At 46.5% G+C, this 20330-nt stretch overlaps 1 protein-coding gene across 3 annotated transcripts in view; it reads right to left on the bottom strand.

Moving 5' to 3' along the window:
- LOC144724755 (partitioning defective 3 homolog) overlaps window positions 1-20330 on the bottom strand; it is a 78850-nt gene that overhangs the window by 45519 nt on the left and 13001 nt on the right. For all 3 annotated transcript variants that reach the window (XM_078604144.1, XM_078604142.1, XM_078604143.1), the window contains exons 3-10: window positions 11618-11798; window positions 10406-10572; window positions 8742-8876; window positions 6832-6923; window positions 5687-5770; window positions 4366-4491; window positions 2102-2435; window positions 751-1126 (exon numbers count right to left, since the gene is read on the bottom strand). In XM_078604144.1, coding sequence (XP_078460270.1) covers window positions 751-1126; window positions 2102-2435; window positions 4366-4491; window positions 5687-5770; window positions 6832-6923; window positions 8742-8876; window positions 10406-10572; window positions 11618-11798 — 1495 coding nt within the window. The remainder of the gene's footprint in view (window positions 1-750; window positions 1127-2101; window positions 2436-4365; window positions 4492-5686; window positions 5771-6831; window positions 6924-8741; window positions 8877-10405; window positions 10573-11617; window positions 11799-20330) is intronic.

Genomic DNA, 20330 nt, shown 5'->3' with positions numbered 1-20330 from the left:
TTTTCTATCCACGTGGCTTTACCGAAAGACCTAAATAATATGAATTCCTGCAGTCACGAAAGCTTTACGTCTATTTTCATTGCTTATTAATGCTCACGCAAACTAACATTGTAATAGATAATGTGCCCAAAATGTCTCCTGACAAAATGTATAATTCCACTTTGGAAACAAAATCACTTTGACAAACGAATTACATTACATTGATGCTCTACAGTGGCCGCTCGGAGGCATGAGGGCTCATTAGGCAAGTCAGCAGATATCAGCCAGCCTCAGGCTCTCACACAATCAGCGGAAGCTGGGCAACACATTCTGGGATTCTGGGCTGAGCCTCATCAGCTCTTGCACGATCCACTCCTGGCTCTCAAGCCTCCATCTTGGTGGCCGAGTGAGCAAATGGAGACATCTGCAGTATATGAACTAACATGTTCATATACTGTGTACTGTGGATATACGTGGCCATGTGTTCACCCTGTGGTTGAGGGTGTCAGGGCACGAGTTTAGCAGCATCGAGGAGATGGCTAGACTTGTCAGGAGAGCAATATGCTTGAAAAAGCATTTGAGATGTAAATTAGACTGATAAGTGGGACACAATCATGAGATGTTTTGCTCATAGTAATGAATATCACCCGCAGATGAATAACAATAAACAGGAGCAGTTTGTGACGAGCACTGCCCTGACCGTGAACTTCTCGTGACATCACTGTGTGCACCACCACAACTTGCACCCACACCATACCAGGAGGCCCTCACCTTTCTTCAAGTGAATAGGAATCTTCTTATCCACCTTCTTTGTGGTATAGGCGACGTTGGGCGTGGCCGCAGGAGCAGCCATGCTGGAGCTGGCCATGGGGATGCGACTCGCAACGGCGGCCGACACAGCCGCTGCCACTGCTGCCGTCGCCTGCTGTAGCTTTAGGTCGGCCTTCACTGGGGCTTTCGTGGGAGACGCCAGCTGTGCCGACGTAGTGTCACCACCGAACGTTGACCCAGTCGCGGATCTAGGGCCTGGGATTTTCCTGGGCACCTGTGCTGGTGGCTTGTGCTGCTGGGTCTCAGCTGGGATTGGCTGAGCAGAGGAAGCCGTTCCAGAATTTGCGTCTGTCGCCGCCAGGAAAGCTGCCGGTATCTGGGGTGACGTGATTGCAAGGCCGAGACAGGCATCATTACAGAAAGGCATTTTTACACTTGTTTAGCCAGGAAAGCCTCACAGTTTCAACTCATTTTCAGGAGGGTCCTGAAAAATGTTCACAGGAGGCAACAATCACTATGTTTACGAATTGAGTGATTTGCGGAGTAAATTTTCAAACTTGGACCATGATGCCAACAACACAATGCCTTACTCTTCTTCAAATGACGTCAGAGGATCTTTAAAATCCACTCTTAGCACATGGTGTGTATTTTATCATTTATAAACCAACAGTATAAACCAGGACGGCTGCTGGGCTTGAACTGTGCACCTCTGCAACAAGTGGCTAACACGCGATCGCTGGCCACGTCACTGCCCTTTAGAAATGGTTTAAACAATTTTCTTCATCAAATGAGTGGGCATGGTATTCAGTTGGATAGGCACATATGTAAACTACATGGAGTTCAAATTCCTATCATATTTTAATTTGCGAGTACATTGTCCCAAAGGGTATTCAAATATTAACACAACAATACATGTCACTGATGCTGAATTGTAAACATGTTGTAACATTGTCAAGTCAAACCGGCCAGGTGAGCATCAGTAAAGCAGAGGTACAAGAGCGTGTTCATATACGGTGTACAGAAACGTGTGTGTATTGCTGTCTCTGACCCCACAGCATGACCTTTGACCGGTTATAAATAACCTACAAAAGCACCCAAATAGATTATTACGACATTGATATAAAATAAAATAATTTTAAATGAAAAAGATGACATTTCAACATTAAAAGAGGTTGACAGAACCAGTGGAAGCTTAATGAATAACCCGTCATGGCATAATCCATTACGAGTCAAGTAGGAGGCACCGTGCGGTCAAACATCCTAGTGGGAGGCCTAATTGGCACAGCTCTGAGCTACTTGACACCTACATGGCAAAGAGGTTGTTAAGCTCCATGTGACGGGGCAGTCTCACCGGCATCCTCCGCGCAGGTGCAATGAGGAGAGACTTGGGGGTGACCTTGGCATTGGCACCGGCACCTGAAGGCGGTTCCTGCTTCCTGCCGCTTAGCCCTGCCACTGGTTTCGTGGTGGGTTTTGGCGCCACTGGCGGGGGCACCTTGAAGGACGGTGGGCCCTCGTCCTCATAATCTTCATCAATGTCCTCGGCCGAGTCGGAATCAATCTGCTCGGACTCCTGGTTGCCCCACAACTGCATCACCTGCTCGTAGTGTTCTCGCTTCTCCCCGTGAACGACCCACAGTCGCAGAACGCTGCTCTTTAGGGCATCGCGAAAAGCCTTTTGTGACCTGCGCACAGAACCCCATACATGGATATTTTATATAATCTCTGTGGTTGCGCTTTGCCTCCTGTAGCCGTGCCACATGCGCCGGCAACGGCTCCTTAAGGCGACGGAAATCAAATGTGAAACAGAGAGGCGGACGAGGGCAGGTTGGTGTGTTTTTGGAAAGCTGAACTTGATCATTAAAAGCAACATAGCGATGTGCGTCAAAGAACGTTTTCAATCATCATCCCATATAATGCTTATGACACATGGTATAGAATCAAGGTAATTACCAAAACATATAGAACAAAATCTGAAAAGTGAGCAAAGCAATGAAGATAAAACATACGCATATTAATGACATCATCCAAACTACCAAGAAAAGTGAGTAGCCTTGGGCAGGACTCGTTGCGCAAGGGGATGATCGAAGGACAGCAACGGAGTGGAAGCCAAGGAATGGAATACGTCCGAGAAGACGTACACCGAGGAGGTGGAGTGATGAAGTTACTTTGTGTGCAAGTGCCGGGTGGATCGTCGCATCGCAGAGCTGTGAGAGGTGGCAGTGGTTTGGGGAGGCCTTCATCCAGCAGTGGATTGATCATGGCTGATGATTAAGTATTGCACCTCCGATTAGCTATTTGTCCACAGTGCACAACCGCAGGGTCTTAACGAAATTTAGAATTAAGTTTTGTGAGGGGAATATTATTTTGGCATTAAAAGGCACCCTGAAGACTGGCTGGCTAGTCAATCTAATTATTTATTCAAACCCGTGCAGTCGGTTTGCGTTTCGTCATCTGGCAGCCCGGCGCGCATTCTGTGCGTCCAGAGGAGCCGCACAGTATTCCTAAACGTCTCGCAGTCCCTGATGGCAGAACTGCACACGCCAACACGCTGACGCGAGAAGTCCCCTTTCAGCTACTCAATTTTCTGCAATATTCATAATTTTACATAACTATTTCCTGAAGACGAAATGAGCAAAATGCTTCCCGATTCTGTCATTCAAACCTCAAATAAACCCGCACTGAGACAGGGTTCACATACAACCCCAAGCTCCATACACACACTTCCTCGCAATCTGCCCAGTCAGGGACTGTTTATGCCTGATTCACCACTGTACATCTCTACTGCCAAATGGGAAGGAATTTGTGTTTTTTAAAGATGTAATCATACACGTTCCCAAGCACCGCACAGGTTCCAAAGTCGGAGACAACCTTATCCAAGGCAAATCTATTAATTAGCAGCGATCGTTAAATACAAAATTAGCACAGGTTAATTACTGAACAAACTTGAAGATTGAGGCTCCAGTTTTCAGCACCCACGTGGGGCACATTCAGGTATAGAAGTTAAATTCAATGCAAAGCAGTCAAGTCGATTTACTCCAGTCGCTCTCTCACCGGCACTCAGTCACCTGGTTATCACTCTTTTATCGCTATTACCATGGTTCCTGTTCTTGTGAACTTCACTCGTTAATTCCCAAGTTGAGGATTTGGTACCAGACTGACTGTTACATCTCATCCACACGGCAGGACACAACAACGCAATCACTCACCTATTCACTCACTTACCCACTCACTCAATTTCGCACTCACCCACTAACTTAGATTTCTCACTCATCCACTCACTCACAACACTGGAGGTCACCATCCACATTTTTCTCATCCTACTTCTTCCCTCGCACCGCTCGAATGTATAATCCCTACTATCGTCCCTTCTCCCAAGCTCTTACCAAGAGATGGGGTTGACTCTTACCTATTACAAGTTTTAAAGTGCTGTTTCTTGCTGGCCACTTCACGTTTTCAGCCTTTGAGTCTATGCTCAACAGCTTTGTTTAAACACTAATTACTGTGGCGGGTACACTATCACTGTGATCTAAATGGCATCACAAGATTTGTCCATGCGACAGTCAGCGATGTCAAAACTCCAGGTCCAAGGGGAAATCACATCGGGCGACTCACTCCTCAAAGGAGGTGTCGGTGAGGCGTGTGCCATTGATGCGCGTGATGCAGTCGTGCTGGCGCAACGCCCCCTCGCGCTGGGTCCTGCTGCCTTCCTCGATGGTGCGAATCCGCAGGCCCAGGCTCCTGCTCGGTTGCACGCGACACACAGCGGCGTGGCAGCAGCAGCAGCAGGGACTGTGACCGACTCACTCTTACACAAGGCATTGTATTGTCTGCTTATTTATTTTGTCATGTGCATCATCCACAATGACAATTATGATTATTCTGTGTTGTGTCTTATATCGTTTTGTATTGAACTAAGGACCATATCTAATACAGCCCTTACGTATAACATATGGCAGTTGAGGAGCATCGGTTCAAGTGCGCCTGACCGCCGACGAAATGCAGAATGTCAAAAACGGTCCAGTTTTGTTTGCATTGTACAAATGCTGCTGACATTATGCACCCAGGTTGTATGGCTGATGGGAGGTGTAGGAGGTCGATGTAGGAAGCAGGCTTTGTCTGCTTGTTTATTTTGTAAAATCCTCCACGACACTCGTGATTATTTTTTTATTATGCCTGTGAGGATGCATCTGAACAGGACATATCTAAGATCATAAATATATATTCCTGAATATATGGCCTCTCCACATGTTTCATTCCTATTCACGGAGTTTATTACTCTGTTGACGCAGTAATAAACTAGCACCTTTTTTCATCATGTGACAACTTTATTTATTGTCTGTGTCGGGTGGAGGAGGGTTTACGACACACATTTTACTTAAGTGATCTGATCCAAACATCGAAAATGAATCCTATTGGTTGCCAAAGCATCCACCCGTTCAGTCAGGGAATTGCTGCTCTTGCCACAATTCCCCCGGACGTGCTGTGCTTCACAACCGATGCCTCCCACTCGGTGGTTAATGGCCAGCGTCATCATTGCTGACAACCTCATTTTACTACTTTTAAACTATTAGGTTATATTTTAAACGTTAAATTGCTAAATTGCTTTCGTTTGATACGTATAATTTTGCCTTTTTTCTTCTTCTAAAAGTTTACTCTGTGTACCGTTGCTTGATAATTACCACACATTCTGCATCGTCTTTGTCACCTGTCTCTCTTGAAAGAGACCATTCTAGGGTCTTGATTTATTTCAAATGAAGATTTGATGACAATTTATTTGAGTCTCATTTAGAATATCTCTCACAAGTGTGGACGCCACCCTGCAAATGCAGAGTTTCTGAGTCCCTAAGTATGTTCACACGCACGATATGTTCAGACGAGTCCGTCCGCACGCCCGCCCACGCGGGCGCACATCGTCGCCCCTCTCCCGCTTTACCTCCCGCTCTTGGTGAGAAAGGGAACCACGTGGATGCCAAGTGGGCCCCCGTCGTTCACCACCTCCACCAGCTTCTTGAAGTCCCTGCCAATGCACGATCGCACGCGGTCTCTCAGGCACAGCGGCAATGCTGCGTTAGGACGCTCGGCCGAGAACAATGTGAAACACGCTCCCTAAAATTCCGAACTACCCTCAAACCGCGGCTAGCCGGAACCTGGCTACACGAAATTAGCATACAGCTGGACCTGGTCAAGCGATTAAAACATATTTGTAATTGATTTAAAATAAAGATTATTTAAAATAGAATAAAACAATTCATATCCTATACTTTATAAGTTAGGTAGTACAACATGTATAAAAAAAATCAGTGGACCAACATTTTGTACGATGTGTAAAATATGAGATGGCAGGGAAGGATAGGGATTCAGGTATTGGCATACCCCCCCCACAGACATATTTCTATTGCACCACGCATACTGCAAAGTACTTTTTAAGTTTTGGTCTGTGCACGGACAAAGACAAAATAAAGACAAATATCCCCCATATAGCCTCAACATTATTTTGGGGGAAGTGCCTTTAGCAAGCACCTATGAAGGCTAGCACTGTACATGAGGGGGTAGGCGGCCAGCACCACGCCCGGCCACCTTTGTCTCCCTAGTGGCAATATTTACAAACACACCAAGTACTCATTTGAGGCCGAGTCGACCCAGGGAAGCCCCTGGATCGATTCAGATAATCGTCACTGTGAGCAGGAATCGAGCTCGGGTCGCCAGTGTCGCAGTGCAGCGTAGTGCTAACCGCGAAACTACTAACACATTACATATACTGTACATATCGACTCTATAGTGCATGTGTACATGTATTACACATCCACGTGTGCATTGCTTTTTCACAGACATTTTGTTTTTGTATTATCTGTGTACGGAACTGGATAATTTATGTGCAGCGTTGTGGGATGCAATTGCATGAATGACGCTATATAAAATTATTATTATTACGATATTATATTGAAATTTCAGCAAGCCGGACTTTTCAGCTGGCCAAACCAGGGCCCCCCCTAATAGTCCAGCGAGCCGGGCTTTGCGGTACAGACTCATTGGCATTGCTCGCTCAGATTGTCCCGCCAGGGCTCACGGTGCCCCAACCTGGGATGGGGGGTGGCCGCGCGGGACGTGGGTTTGACGATCTCATCCCGTTTGTGGCCACTGCCCTCTTCCTTTTCCCCATTCTCCACGGCCTGGGAGGAAAGACAAACAGCAGAACCAAAAGGGAAACCAGCCAGATGTTATGAGCCTTGCTTCCGACGATGGAAACACTATCTACGCCGGACGTGAGATACCAGACAGCAGCACAAACACTCGGAGATTGATGCATTACCACCGACAGAAAGAGTGTCATAATTCACCAACTAGACAGTCAACTAAATAGGCACTGCACTTATCAACTCTGATTAAAAATAGAAAAACAACCGTTGTAGTGGGGAAAGAAACTGGTGGACTGACCGGTTAACACTCTACATCATCCATCTGTTGTTAAGCTGTCCATTGTCTATGAAAACCTGACAAGAAATTGTATTCTACACACATTATTATCTGTTTACATCCCAGTCCAATTATCACCATTAATCTTTTAGAATTTTTCCATGACTTAATTTTACTATGAAAGGTTTTCAAAAGTAATTTGTTCAAGCCAACTTTTGTCTGAGGAAATGTATTTGATTTAATACTGATTTGTGTTTGTGCACCGTTTTATTTCTGGTTGGTTTTGCTCCGATTTTTATTTGCTTCATTGCTCCACATCGTGTTTTGTTATTGCTTTTGTTATTTTGGTCACCCAGGTCACTCTAGGAAATGACACTCTTATCCTGGTCTCTTGAGTCCTCACTGGGTTATTCAAAACAAACTTAACACTGACGCTTCCCTTCTGCTGTAACACTCCCATCACACACTGTACTAAAGGTTTGGTGAGCTGCGATCACCAACAAGTGTGAGTACAAATACAGTGCACTGCCTTACAACGGATTTTACAATGCGATATGTTGTGCTTCGAGGCTGTTTTCAGAGCCAGACAACTTAAAACCGGTCTCCCTTAAATTCTCTATAGATTTTTCTGGGCAACAGATTAAACTTTCCAATACATCACTTCCACTTGCTATATTGACCTAAAAAACGGTCCCATACTTTACAGTCAAAGCAAACCCCCAGGTTCATGGAGATTATCCTGACACATTTCAACATGTATAAGTGCCTGAGTCCAAATATAAAAAAACAATCGTTACTTAACTTGTCCAATAACTACTTTGAGTAGTCTATTTTAGGAAGAGAAGCATTAATAGCTCTACGTGAACAAACATAATCAAGGATTTAATTCAACCCTGCTCATTACACTGTTTTTACATTGCTAGACGAAGCTACAGGTGAGGTTTGACCTTTAAACATGCTCTAAAAAATAGCTGAGGTGCTTGTCATCATTTTTGGTACAAAAAATACTGAGCAAAACGCTTAAGAAAAACTACTGAATCTTCACTACAAAGACAAATACAAGATAAACCTGGAAAACATTGAAATCGAGACTGGCAGCCAAAATACAGTGACTCCACAATTAACAGATTTTACAGCTGTCTTGCCGTTCCTGAGCGTAAACACACGCTGCCCCACCAAGTTTTGTGCTCTTCCCGGAACATCTGTTTCCATTATGTCGTAAATTGCTTCATTCAAGCAACATCGGTTCAATAAAAGAAAACTCAGGACCAGTTTCGACATATCAGTGTCTCCTCAGCAAAGTCAGGCTTGCTCGCACCAATGCTCGTGAACTGCCCAGTTGTTTAACCAAGCCCATGTGGCTGATAGAATGTTTAAGAAACTGTTTTAAATGTTTAAGCAGAGGGACGGATGTGGAAAGGAGGTGTGTTGTTGTCTGCTAATAGTCTCCACAAGGACACTGGTGATTATTTTGTTGTAGATTACATCGAACCAGGACACTGTGGCAAGGCGGAAACGCACGCCCTGGTGTGCACGCTTAAGCTGGGCTGTGAGTGGCAGGGGGCGGAGGTTACCTCCTGCCTCTCCAGCCACTTCTCCACGATGGGGTGCGTGAGGCCCACCGAGGAACGCGACAGATCCCGCTGGAACCCCGGCAGGTGCCCCTCCCCCATGGGCCCCAATCCCCCTTCACTCCCTCCACCCGTGCTCTGCATGCAGCCACCCCCAAACGGGCACAGACCGATGAATCCATGACAAAGGGGTTAGAAAGGCAGGGCCCACTGCTGGGATAGCTCGGCAAACAGTTTTAACAAAAGCAGCGCAATTAGTTGGTAAGTGCGGTTAATAAAACAGAACATGTTTTTATGAAGCAAATCGTGCATTAATTTTCCCAAACAAGCAGACAACCATTATAGTTTAGACCAGCAGTTCCCAACCCTTCTGGCCCCACGGACCACTATTCTGGCAAATCGCCCGATGATGCTGGATGTACTACTCCAATTGTAAATGTCGTGGATTCACTCTTCAACACACCGGTGGGCTGAAGTAGTAACTATTGGGCGTTTTGTTTACGTGACAAATCCCTTACTGATTGCCCTTGTCGGGTGGTGAAGGGTTTCGACACATTTATACTTACACGATCTAACCCAAAAACCTTTATTATAAATAAAATTGGTTGCGAAATCCTACGTGTTAAATAAAACATTGCATTTGCATATGCATGCAATATAGGTTAACCGAAGTGGGAATGTGTTAATGTAGAGCGTTAAAATTATTACAGAAGTACTTTATGGCACAAGCAAGTTAACTTGCAAGTCATACAGATGCCTTCAAGAAACAGCTGCGCCATGTGTTAGATAAAATGAACGTACATTTCCGATTGTACCATCTTCAGAATTGAATTCACATGGAAACCAACTACCTTTTACGAGGGGTCACATTGTGCACGTGGGCAGCTGCCTGGTAGCACCCCGTATCCATTCAAACCGCCGGGGTCACACTCAGCTGCTCTCCCCATCGTATCGCACGCATTGTCCGGAGTGAGAGCCACATCAGAGACACGACTGCTTGACCCTCTTCATTCAAAATAAAACGGCACACACCCAGCCACAGACAGGGCGGCCAGAGGGCTGCACCACAACCTGCAGGGTCCGTGTTCCTACACTGCACCACACGCAGCCCGTAAGTACACTGAGCACACTCTGCTAGATGCAGCCCATAGGATGCACTCACCCTGTAGAATACATTTTGCCCTTAACCTGCAAGTTTCACTCTGCAGGCCTCACTGATCCTGCACTACAACATGCGTGGCTGCACCTCACAATGTGGCGTCCGCTGCGCTTGTCGATGGACGCGACGTCTCATCGTTTTCAGGACCATCTTGCTTTTCCGTTGTTTTATTGGAATAAAAATACTTTCCTGTTGCTTTTCTTAGAGGTCACAAAGCATAACTCAGTTCTAATGGACCTGTCCATAACCACTGCACCTCAGTGCTATAACTGAGATCGTTAACTCATTACCAGAATCACGTGAATGTAGCGAATGCATTTGTGATCGTAAAAGTAGTGGATGTGAACGTACAAAATGTGAGCGGATGTGATTGTGGGTGCAAATACCGTGTATTTAAACAACACACGAGGTTGAGAGACTGCAAATTCTCGAACAAAGTGAGACGCACAGCCCACGCAGCGGTGAGAAACGATCGCGCAGGGACGGGACTCGCCGCTTGCTCACGTACGTTCTGCGTGGGAGGTGGCTCGGCCGGCTGGTGCAGGTTCGTGGTGGACCAGTGCGTCTGGGGCCTGCGGCCACCGTCACCCACGACCGTAAGGCCGGGCTGGACCAGTTCCGACGCGGATCCAGCCAGCGCGGGGTCGCTGCTGCGTCGCACGTGTAGCGGAGTGGCTGTAATCGGGAAAAACAAGTACGCGATGAGCTCCAGCTCCTGTGTCACGGTCCGTTGAATGCGTTGACAAATCCATTCGGGACCAAAGTTACGCATCGACCACGATGGCGGAAGATCAGCCACCAACTAAGACTTCAAAACCTCATGGATGTTATAACCAGCCAGGTGCCTCAGCAGTTGAGTGAGAGGCTCATAACTGGAAGGTCGCGAATTCAAATCCTGGTTGAGGGTCAATAAAATGCATACCACTTCGTGGAGGAGTCGACAGTGGCTTTCCTCCAGGTGGATTTTCCCCCACCATAGGAACGTGGAATTTCCACTGCTGGCTCAGGGCCGTGAATGGGAAATGAGCACCGCCTCATTGATCGTTTCAGCAACAAATCACTTTTTTTTTTAACATGACCGAGCTTTTTGACAAATCGTGCACATGTGCTCTGATAATGTACAGAATTTAGAAACTTAATTCAAGACAATATTTCACCTAGAAACTCCCTTAAAAAGGAACATCTCGAGTGCAATGCTGTTCACAGCATCGAGTGACACACACAGCATGACATGTACACACACACACATTGTACATCTATAGCTTACACATTTACAGAGTGAACATCGCACCCAGTCAAACACGTAAATAATCCACAAATAATGAAACGGCTCACAACTGTGGTTCATAAAGAAGGTTGTCTAACAGCTGTAAGAGTTGCGAATGTTGTGCGAGGGAGATTAAAACGAAGATTGAGATGAGTTGAGACTGGCGGCGTGCTTGAGTGTCCGTGAGATCGTTCCACGTTGAGGCAGCTCCGTGTCTGAGTGAGAGTTGAGCCTGTTTGGGTTTTTACTCCAGGGACAGCGACACTGTGAGGATGATCTTGTGAGCGGAGAGCAGAGTTACTGTTGCAGTAAATCGACAGCTGTTGAGTGAAGTGAGAGGAGGCATCTAATAGTGTACAGGGGGCCCAGTGAGGCAGTCGTCTTCGACTGCGGAGGAAAAGCCGTGTCGAGTTCTCCCTGACAGAGCAGAGCCGCTAGAGAGGGGGGACTCACTGGCTCGGAGGGCCGAGGGTGTGACTTCGATCTCGTTGAAGGCCGCGGTGGCGGCGGCGTGGCCCGGCGGCTCCACCTCGCTGCCGAACATGTCGGGGCTCTGCGTGCCCGTGGAGCTGGTGCTTGTGCAGTCGCCACCGCCGCCCAGCTGGGGCTCCTGCTCCTCGTAGATGGCGATCAGCTGCACGCACGCACAGTCACATCCACTACGTAAAACTCAACATCCACATCCACACACGGGAGCACACACAAAGATCCTCCGTGCAGCCTTTAACAGACTGCTGGGGCAAGTGTTCTCAGCGAGCACGTATGAAGGCCGGCACGGCACACAATTTCTTGCTTCCATGCTCATATGGTGGGAGCGAGTCTATCCAAAGGACAACTGCTGTTGTCTTCACCACAAAGTGGTACTCATATCCCTTGACCCCTGAGAGATGAAGGGCTGAGTAAAGACCCATTCAGTTCAGTATTGAACTCACAACCTTCCCATTGTTAGCTGGTCGCTCTACCACTGAGCCACATGACAAGTTGTTTATAGACTGTATTGCTATATATCTAAATTCACAAAATACACACACACACATTCATTATACACACTCACATTCACTACACAGACAATTTCCCTCTAAACACAGTGGATAATGTCTTTTTACAGCCACTGTTATCTCACAAACAAAGCCGAGCTGAAGCTCTACTCCCAACACATCAAAGCCAGTATCTTGCCCTGCCCCTGTTATGGCTTCGAAGAGACCAACGGTTGTTTGGTCATATTTCAGAAAGCATTTATGACCACAACTATGATCTCGTGCCAACAACAGGAGACCGCGCCCGCAATCCCCTTATCACTCAGCGGGACCGCGGTCAGGGGAAGCGCTTACGAGTCAGGCGAGCCTCGCACGCGACGCTCGCGGCGCTCCACCTGCCCGCGCAGATCTGCTAGACCAGAGCGAAGCGGATCGGACATGAGCCTGAGAACACCAAAAGCCATTGCACCGTGCGAGTGGACCCTGCTCCCCCATCCACCTTTGAGATCAGACCTGGCACTCTGGGATCGTCATTTATGCAGCCCTATGAATGATGCCCTATGTGGGAATCATCACGTGTAGGACGCTGATAACAAATGCTGGCCCTGCTTCCACATTGGTACAAGTGCATAGACAATGATGAAGAGAATGTTGACAAACAGTGACATGTTCATGATATTCCCGTTCATATCTAAAGATAGGGTGCCCACCGCAAAGCGCTGCGCCACTCGGCAGAAAGAGAGATGCCGCTCACACAGCCGTGCATTTTTATTTTTTAAACCCAACATCTGCTGAGATACAGGCCCAAAGAAGAAAAATGTCAAACAAACTAAACTATCAAATTTGTAATAGACAAGAGTGTAACACGTTTCTTGAATCGACCAAGGTTATTATTATTATTGTTGTTATAAGAGCTTGGCATCTGCCCGGGACATGAACGAGCACTGCTGTGACTAAGCAGAGGGAGCAGCGTTCTTCATTCCCAGAGCCCAACACAGACATCGGGGTGGGAAACGCATCGGGAAACCCTCCGCACTACAACACCGTTTCAAAAGAATGAGTATCGGCACAATTGTTCACTAAAAATGTCGATCTCCAGTGCTCAATTCTGAAGGCCTCCGCACACATTGTTGTTGAAGGGAGTTGTTTGGCCATACTTCACTATGGCGGTTAGTGCAGGATGGTGAAGAGAGAGGGCCCACAACTGGTTCAGATATCACTGGATAACGATGTCAACCATGGCTGGGTATCAAACTCAGGTTGTGGAGTTCATAGAGCATTGCACAAAAAACTAGACCACTGCACTACCTCAATTCAAATCATGTAATAGACAATTGTGCAACTCTAATTACGTACTACTTTATAAGCTTATTTATAAACACATCTGACTGACAAAATAAAAATGTTTATGTTCAAAGCAAATGAATCACACGAGGTGGACAAGGAGTCCACCTCAGGCACCACACAAGGAGAGAAATCAGAGAAGCAATTTTCAGACGGAGCCAATGGGAGTCTGGTTACTGTACCGCACCAAGAGTCTGCGGTGAACATGTGGCCTGGATTAGACGAAGAACGCCGATTTTATTAATAGGGCAGATCCTCCAATGAGGAACCATGCACAGAATTATCCAAACGCCATTCCCTGTATCAACACACAAATACTGCGCCCAGCTGTGCACACAAAGTTAAGCGGTACCGCCACACCTCGCCTGAGCTGTCTGTTGTGAAGTTTTCACAACGGCCACAACAAGACGCGAGCGCGCCGCATCTGCACGGATGTCAGCTGTGACGCGGTCGTCCTCCTATTGTTGTCCAGGATTTAGAGCAGGGCTCTCCAGGGAGGAGGCATATGGCAACAATCAAGAGCCCTTTGCAGACTCCTTCCTGCACACACGCCTCGACGAGTTGCGGCCACAGTCTGCTCGCGACATTTACGGTGCGCCGCTCGCTCGTAACTTTTAGTTTTGCTATATAGGAGTTTCATATTACAGAATACAGAGTAAAAAGCCAAACTCAAAGCGATTTCCTGCTCAAATTAGCTCAGCGGTGGAAATTCTGCATTCCTATGGCAAGGGCATAGGACAAACTGTCGACTTCCCCATAACCTTGTAGCTATTTTATCGACCTCAAAGGGTCGATGGGCTAATTCAACCCCCAACCAGGATATGAACTTACGACCTTCCGATTACATGCCGCTCGATCTAACGCCGAGCTGCCTGGCCAAATATCCCGCAAGGTCTATTTAAATTGGAGGTTCATGCTGTGAGCAATTGTGGTTCGGCTTGTCGACCCATGTTTCACGGTGACAGTGTCCGTGTCCTGCTCAGGGCTGAGTGTTACCATAAAACCATGCATGCAGGGATAGCACGCGGTCATGTGGAGGCAATCGCCATGCTCACACGAGCGTGCTCACTAGGAGTGGACCACAGACTTCGCCATTCTCGTTCTGATCGTAATCAAGGAAGGCAACATCCAACTCAGTCGGGTTTGATGCCAAAACCGTACAACTCTACAATGCACACTCGGCATATTTAGGTGATTAATGAACTACCAACTAAATCAGACAAAGTAGATGAGAGGACAATACAACAGGACTCCTTCACATATTTGTCTCTTTACTAAACTATTAATGTACATATTTACACATCCCATTGGCCGCACAGCCTTCTGAGGGTGCATGCATTCAGCACTATTGGTTTAATAAAAACTCTGGACCATTTGTGATATTTATTGTCTCTTCAGCAGAGTCAGGCGAGCTTCCACAAATTCTGGTTTACTGCCGGATTTTTGTATGTAAGGACCATCTCTATTAGATGAGTCCTATTTTGATGCAAACTAAATAATAAAAACTACTTCAGCAGTTTGCTCTTGCTGTGGTTGTCCCACCTGATGATGATTGCTTGTGTTGCGATCGAAACGTCGTGATCTATTATTTTTCTACCTACGTGACTTTACCAAAAGAACCAAAGAGTATATCATACAAACCCTACTCCCAGAAGGCCGTGTGGCTAATTGGATGTGTAAAAATTGTATTAAATTTTAACGTGTAGGGACAGACACATGAACGGGGCATAATGTCATTCCTGTCAACCAATACTGTTTACCCGTATTCTTGTACAGGAAATAGAGTTTCCAAGTCCATACGGCGTAAAGCCGTTTCAATACAAAAAACGTTTTGTTTTGTATATTTGTTTGTATTTCCCATCCCTTGTGATGGGACTTTGTATGATGAACATTGAGATGTAAAAGGGTACAGAGTGACCAATAAGGTCTGAATTGGTCTGTAATAAGATAGGCACTGACAAGGGGTTGACCAGCTACGTGTTGTCTGCCAATGCTTTGCTACCTGTTAGACCCCTGGGCCACCAGCGGTCCGCAACGACCCTCCAGGTGGTCCGTGCGCTGATGCCAATGCAGGTTGATCCAGAATTAGTAACAATGTTTATACCTTTTGTTTCGGAAATTAATTAATATTTTACTCATATTTCTTTTTTTTAAATGAAGTTAGGTAAACTACCTTGATAAAACTACCCAAACCCTAAGATCTGAATGCCCCTCTAAAAAAAACTAATAGGTGCGTTAAAATAAATGTTTTATTATCCGGTAATATGAATAATTTTGGTTAAACACGTAGACTTTTGCGACCAATATCAGGGCAATGAATGTAAAAACTAAATAAAAACCAAATCAAATAACACAAGCATTGAAAGTGCCAAAGTAATTAAAATGATCAAAATACCGCACATTGCGGGAGTAACTGATAAACTAGCCAGGTGTTTGGAAAAACAAAACATCCGAGTCAGATTTGGCACGCTACATAAAATACAGAAATTAATATCTGGTACAAAAGATGTATTAGCGAAGCTATCAACAGGTGTGCACAGGATTAACTGCACTTGTGGCAAATGCCATATTGGGCAAACAGGATGAATGATCAGTACGCAACTCAAAGAACATCAGAGAAATATTAAACTCCCAAATACAACTGTCAGCAGTAGCAGAACACGCGTTCCAACGAGGACACCGAATTGATGTTGATAATGTTGAAGTTCTGTGCAAAACCAGCTACTACTGGCCAAGACTAATGAATGAATCTATCCAAATTGAAAGAAATACAAATTATTTAAACCTTTCTGAATAGCTACCGCCTTAGTGCTGCGTGGAATCGAATAATCAAATAATACATTGTCTAAATGCATGCCTACACAGGCCACCAGACTTCAATAGGGATTACCGTTGGCACTGCTATTTTAATACCCACAATGGACAAGGGGGACAAGATCAATGGGCTCGCATAATGCACATGCCTTGTGGTCACCACATCCACGCCTCTATATAAGGAACGAAACAGGTGGGCTTCTCTACAAATCTGGCTGTCGCCTGATGAAGCTAGTTGTAATTACTGGCGAAACGTCGTACTCAGATTGTAAATGTTGTGTCTTTGCTCTCCAATACACCAGTGGGCTGTACTAGTGACGAATTGGCACGTTCTGTTTACGTGACAACCCTTACTAGTTGGCTGTCGGGTGGTGGCGGGTTTAACAACACATTTATATATTTACGCGATCTAACCCCAAAAAACGCTAATATGGATGCATAATTTAGCATTCCTGGTATTTATAGAGAAGTGATTGCGTTTTATCACCAGGGGTGGGGGGTTGGGCCGTCCGGAAATGTTTGCATTGGCTGAGTGGTTCGGAGGCCAAACAAGTTTGAGAAACACTGTGATAGACGATCTACGCCTTCAACCCAACCTCCCCATTGCTCTCCAAGTCAGAAAAGACAGCGCGGGCATCTCCTGCGGTGCGATGCGGCCCCGGTTGGCACCAAGCACTGGCGGCGACGTCACACGTCTGCCGGGCGACCCGCACGTTGACAAGGCGACTGTAGGGCCCCACTGGCTGTGCTCGTGCTCCCCTTTGAGTCCGACCACAGGCCAGCTGGAACGTCCGCCCTGCGAGCCCCGAACGCGAGACTCCCTCGGGGACATTGTAAACAGGTCGTCTAAACGCGCCTCCGCTTTTAGCCTGCAGCCATTAGAGCGGCAATGTGTAGAGAGCAGCGTGTGGGAACCGAGGGCAGGGATGCTCACAAAGAGGTAAACACTAATAATGGAACAGCAGCGCATGTAAGAGGTTCAATTCCCTAATTCAGATAATGCTGATTGCTGGGAGAAAAGTTAGGAGTGAAACAATGACGTTAAATTGTTATCGAGATAGTTAAGTGGCAACTTGGGGGAGGGGGGGGACATTTGTGGGATTTGTAGAAAGCAATGACGTCGTTGGACAGCATAGATTGGCACACGGTTGGGAAACAAATCGCAATCTCCAATCAGGAAACAATGAGACACGGCGCACTGTGCAGCATGCACAACACCGCACCGTCCACTCGCATGCTATGCTGAGCCATGCGAGTCGTCCAAAAGTGATTTACATTAAACCCTTTTTCCAGGCGTGTGTTTATAAACGCATGCCACCGTTTGTAATGAGCAACGATGTTGTGCCATCACGCGCACTCTTCTGCTGGGCATAGCCAAGGTTCGCCACACTGCCCTTATCAGCAAAGCCACATTCCTGCACGGGCAAGGGTAGCGCTGCTCCCTTGTGTACATTGAGGAGAGTGCATTAGGGCCCATTTGTGGCCTGAAAATGTCCAATCGGTATCACCAGGGGTGGCAAATGCTTCCGAAGATTGTTTTGAAGCATGTCATCTGTAGATCGCAAACACGTATGATAGGCAGTTCTCTGTTGTTGCTTTCTATAAGAAACATGGCATTACATAGATACCATGGTATGTTTTATAGAGAAGATCATTTTGGAATGTGTAAATGTACGTGTCACATGTAAACATATATGGAAAATGAGACTCCATCAAGAGGTGTGTCTGTCCAATGGACGGTTTTGCACGCGAAGCTTTGTGACCATGGTGAACCGTGACCACGGCATATCCTGCCCATTGTGAACACCGCTAACAATTTCCCCCCAGGTGGTACTCGGCAATCCACTTGACTCATAGGGTATTCAAAAAGAGCCACCACTTGTGGTTTCTCCACTTCATTAATAAAGACAACAACACTTTGTGTATACCGGTGGAAGGGAGTTCAGGAGGGTGTGGGGGGAAACCTGGAAAAACTCATGCAAATGAGGGCATATCGTATAAGACCTCGAGAGGTCACATGAGAGGAACAATGCAATGCATGAATGCTTTATTTTTTTTAAAGTCAACAAACATTTCAAGTGGGGCACTCTTCAGAAACCCCCGTGCAAACTGACAGCTGAGCAAAGAAAGCCGCACCTCATGGTGACAATGAAATCCAAATCTCTACTCCGTCCAAGCGGTGTCATGTACAAGACACCGCAAACGGCACGCAGCGACCGAGCGGCAAACCCGCGTCGGCGAGCCGAGCGAGCCTCCCTCTGCGATGCACCGCCCGGCACGACCCCACTCAGCTGCGCAACCCGAGACGACCGCTGCTAACGAGCCAGGCCGGATCACGAACCATTCGGGTTTCACCTCCCCCTCCCACATCACGAGCAGAGACAAATACCCACATCACGAGCAGAGACAAACACTTTCTGTGGTGTCAAATGTCCAAACCTGCACAGCTTTAAACACAATAATCATCAAGCGTCGTCGCAGAGAATATAAATCACAAAATAAAGAAGCAGACAATACACGTCTTCCTATATTTCTCTGCCCGCATGATTACAAAAAAAAGTGTATGAGGTATTACAGGATATAGTCGCCTCTATAAATCATAAAGTAGGTGAGGTTCTGGGCAATGGCCCTTCTTCACAGCACATTCCACCCGCGAAGCGCCACTCATTCTAAACTTGTCGATGCATAGTGTCGATTAACACGTAGGCTTTTGCGACCAATATCATCTATAAGAGGTTTTTTTGTGTTAGATCGCGTAAATGGTGGCGGGTTTTAATGACACATTTATATATATACGTGATCTAACCCAAAAACCTCTATTATGAACATATTGTATAATTTTGTGCCGAACTATAACCCATATCGAACAGTGAGGGCCCCTTGCCAATAAACATATGGCAGTTCACCAGCTTTGGTTCAAGCGAGTAATTGCTGATGAGACACCAAATGTTGAAAACAGTCCAGAGTTTGCTTGCATTAAACCAATGCTGCTGAAAGGGTGCACTCCTACAAGGCCATGCAGCTGATGGGATGTGTAAAAAATGTTTTAGTTTTTCATGTCAAGAAACATATCAGTGAAGGAGGTGTGTTGTCTGATTATTTATTTTGCTACACAATTTAAACGTCATGCCTGGGCTAACCATGAAAGCGCGTGGAAGTACGGCAAACCCCAAGTGTTGTAAATGAGTCCCAGAGTAACACACGTGTTTTACATCAACATTGCCTCGTTAGCAAGCAAGCGCAGCACACAATCAACAACAACAACAATCCGAGTTAAAGTCAAATTTAAGAAAAGGCCAAAACAAGATCATGCCAGAGAAAACATTACAGCACTGGTATTCTGTACAATGTAGAAATGTGAACAGCATGTGCGATGATAATTCATCATAAGGAAAGTAATACTGCAGTGCTGGGAGGCATGACCAGTGCAAAGGTCATGCACCGGCCACTGAGGGACCTGCGTAATGAGATCGGACAAGGCCTGCCCTCGGGAAACGACTGCAGTCAATGATCCAGATGTTTGCAAAGTGGGGCATCTTGTGACACTAAAGGCACGTAATTATCTATACACCGATACAACATCACAAACTTAAAGCGTTTGTGCTTTATTCACACCAGCAGCAATATGCAGGCGAGCTGCACAGCAAATCTAATTTGCATGCTCAATCAAGCCGCAATGAAAGGCTCTCTCAATTGTAACGACGGCTCAAAAATAATCCTCCTGCTTGCTTGCTTGTTTGTTCAGCCACCTGCCCTGAGGTTTGAATGCTGCTAGTAGCTGGTGCATGGTCGTTTTCTTTTTTGCCAAGTTGTTATGCTCACTCACCCTCACCACTCACCCCTCTCCCTCACCACTCACCCTCACCACTCACCCTCACCACTCACGCTCACCACTCACGCTCACCACTCACCACTCACCCATCTCCCTCACCACTCACCCTCACCACTCACCCCTCTCCCTCACCACTCACCCCTCTCCCTCACCACTCACCCCTCTCCCTCACCACTCACCCTCACCACTCACCCCTCTC

The sequence above is a fragment of the Lampetra planeri genome, chromosome 21 (genome assembly GCF_965212315.1).
Source record: "Lampetra planeri chromosome 21, kcLamPlan1.2.h2, whole genome shotgun sequence".
In the NCBI taxonomy this organism is placed as follows: domain Eukaryota; kingdom Metazoa; phylum Chordata; class Hyperoartia; order Petromyzontiformes; family Petromyzontidae; genus Lampetra; species Lampetra planeri.
Note: the sequence above shows the minus strand (reverse complement) of the source record. Positions and strands in the feature narration are given on the sequence as shown.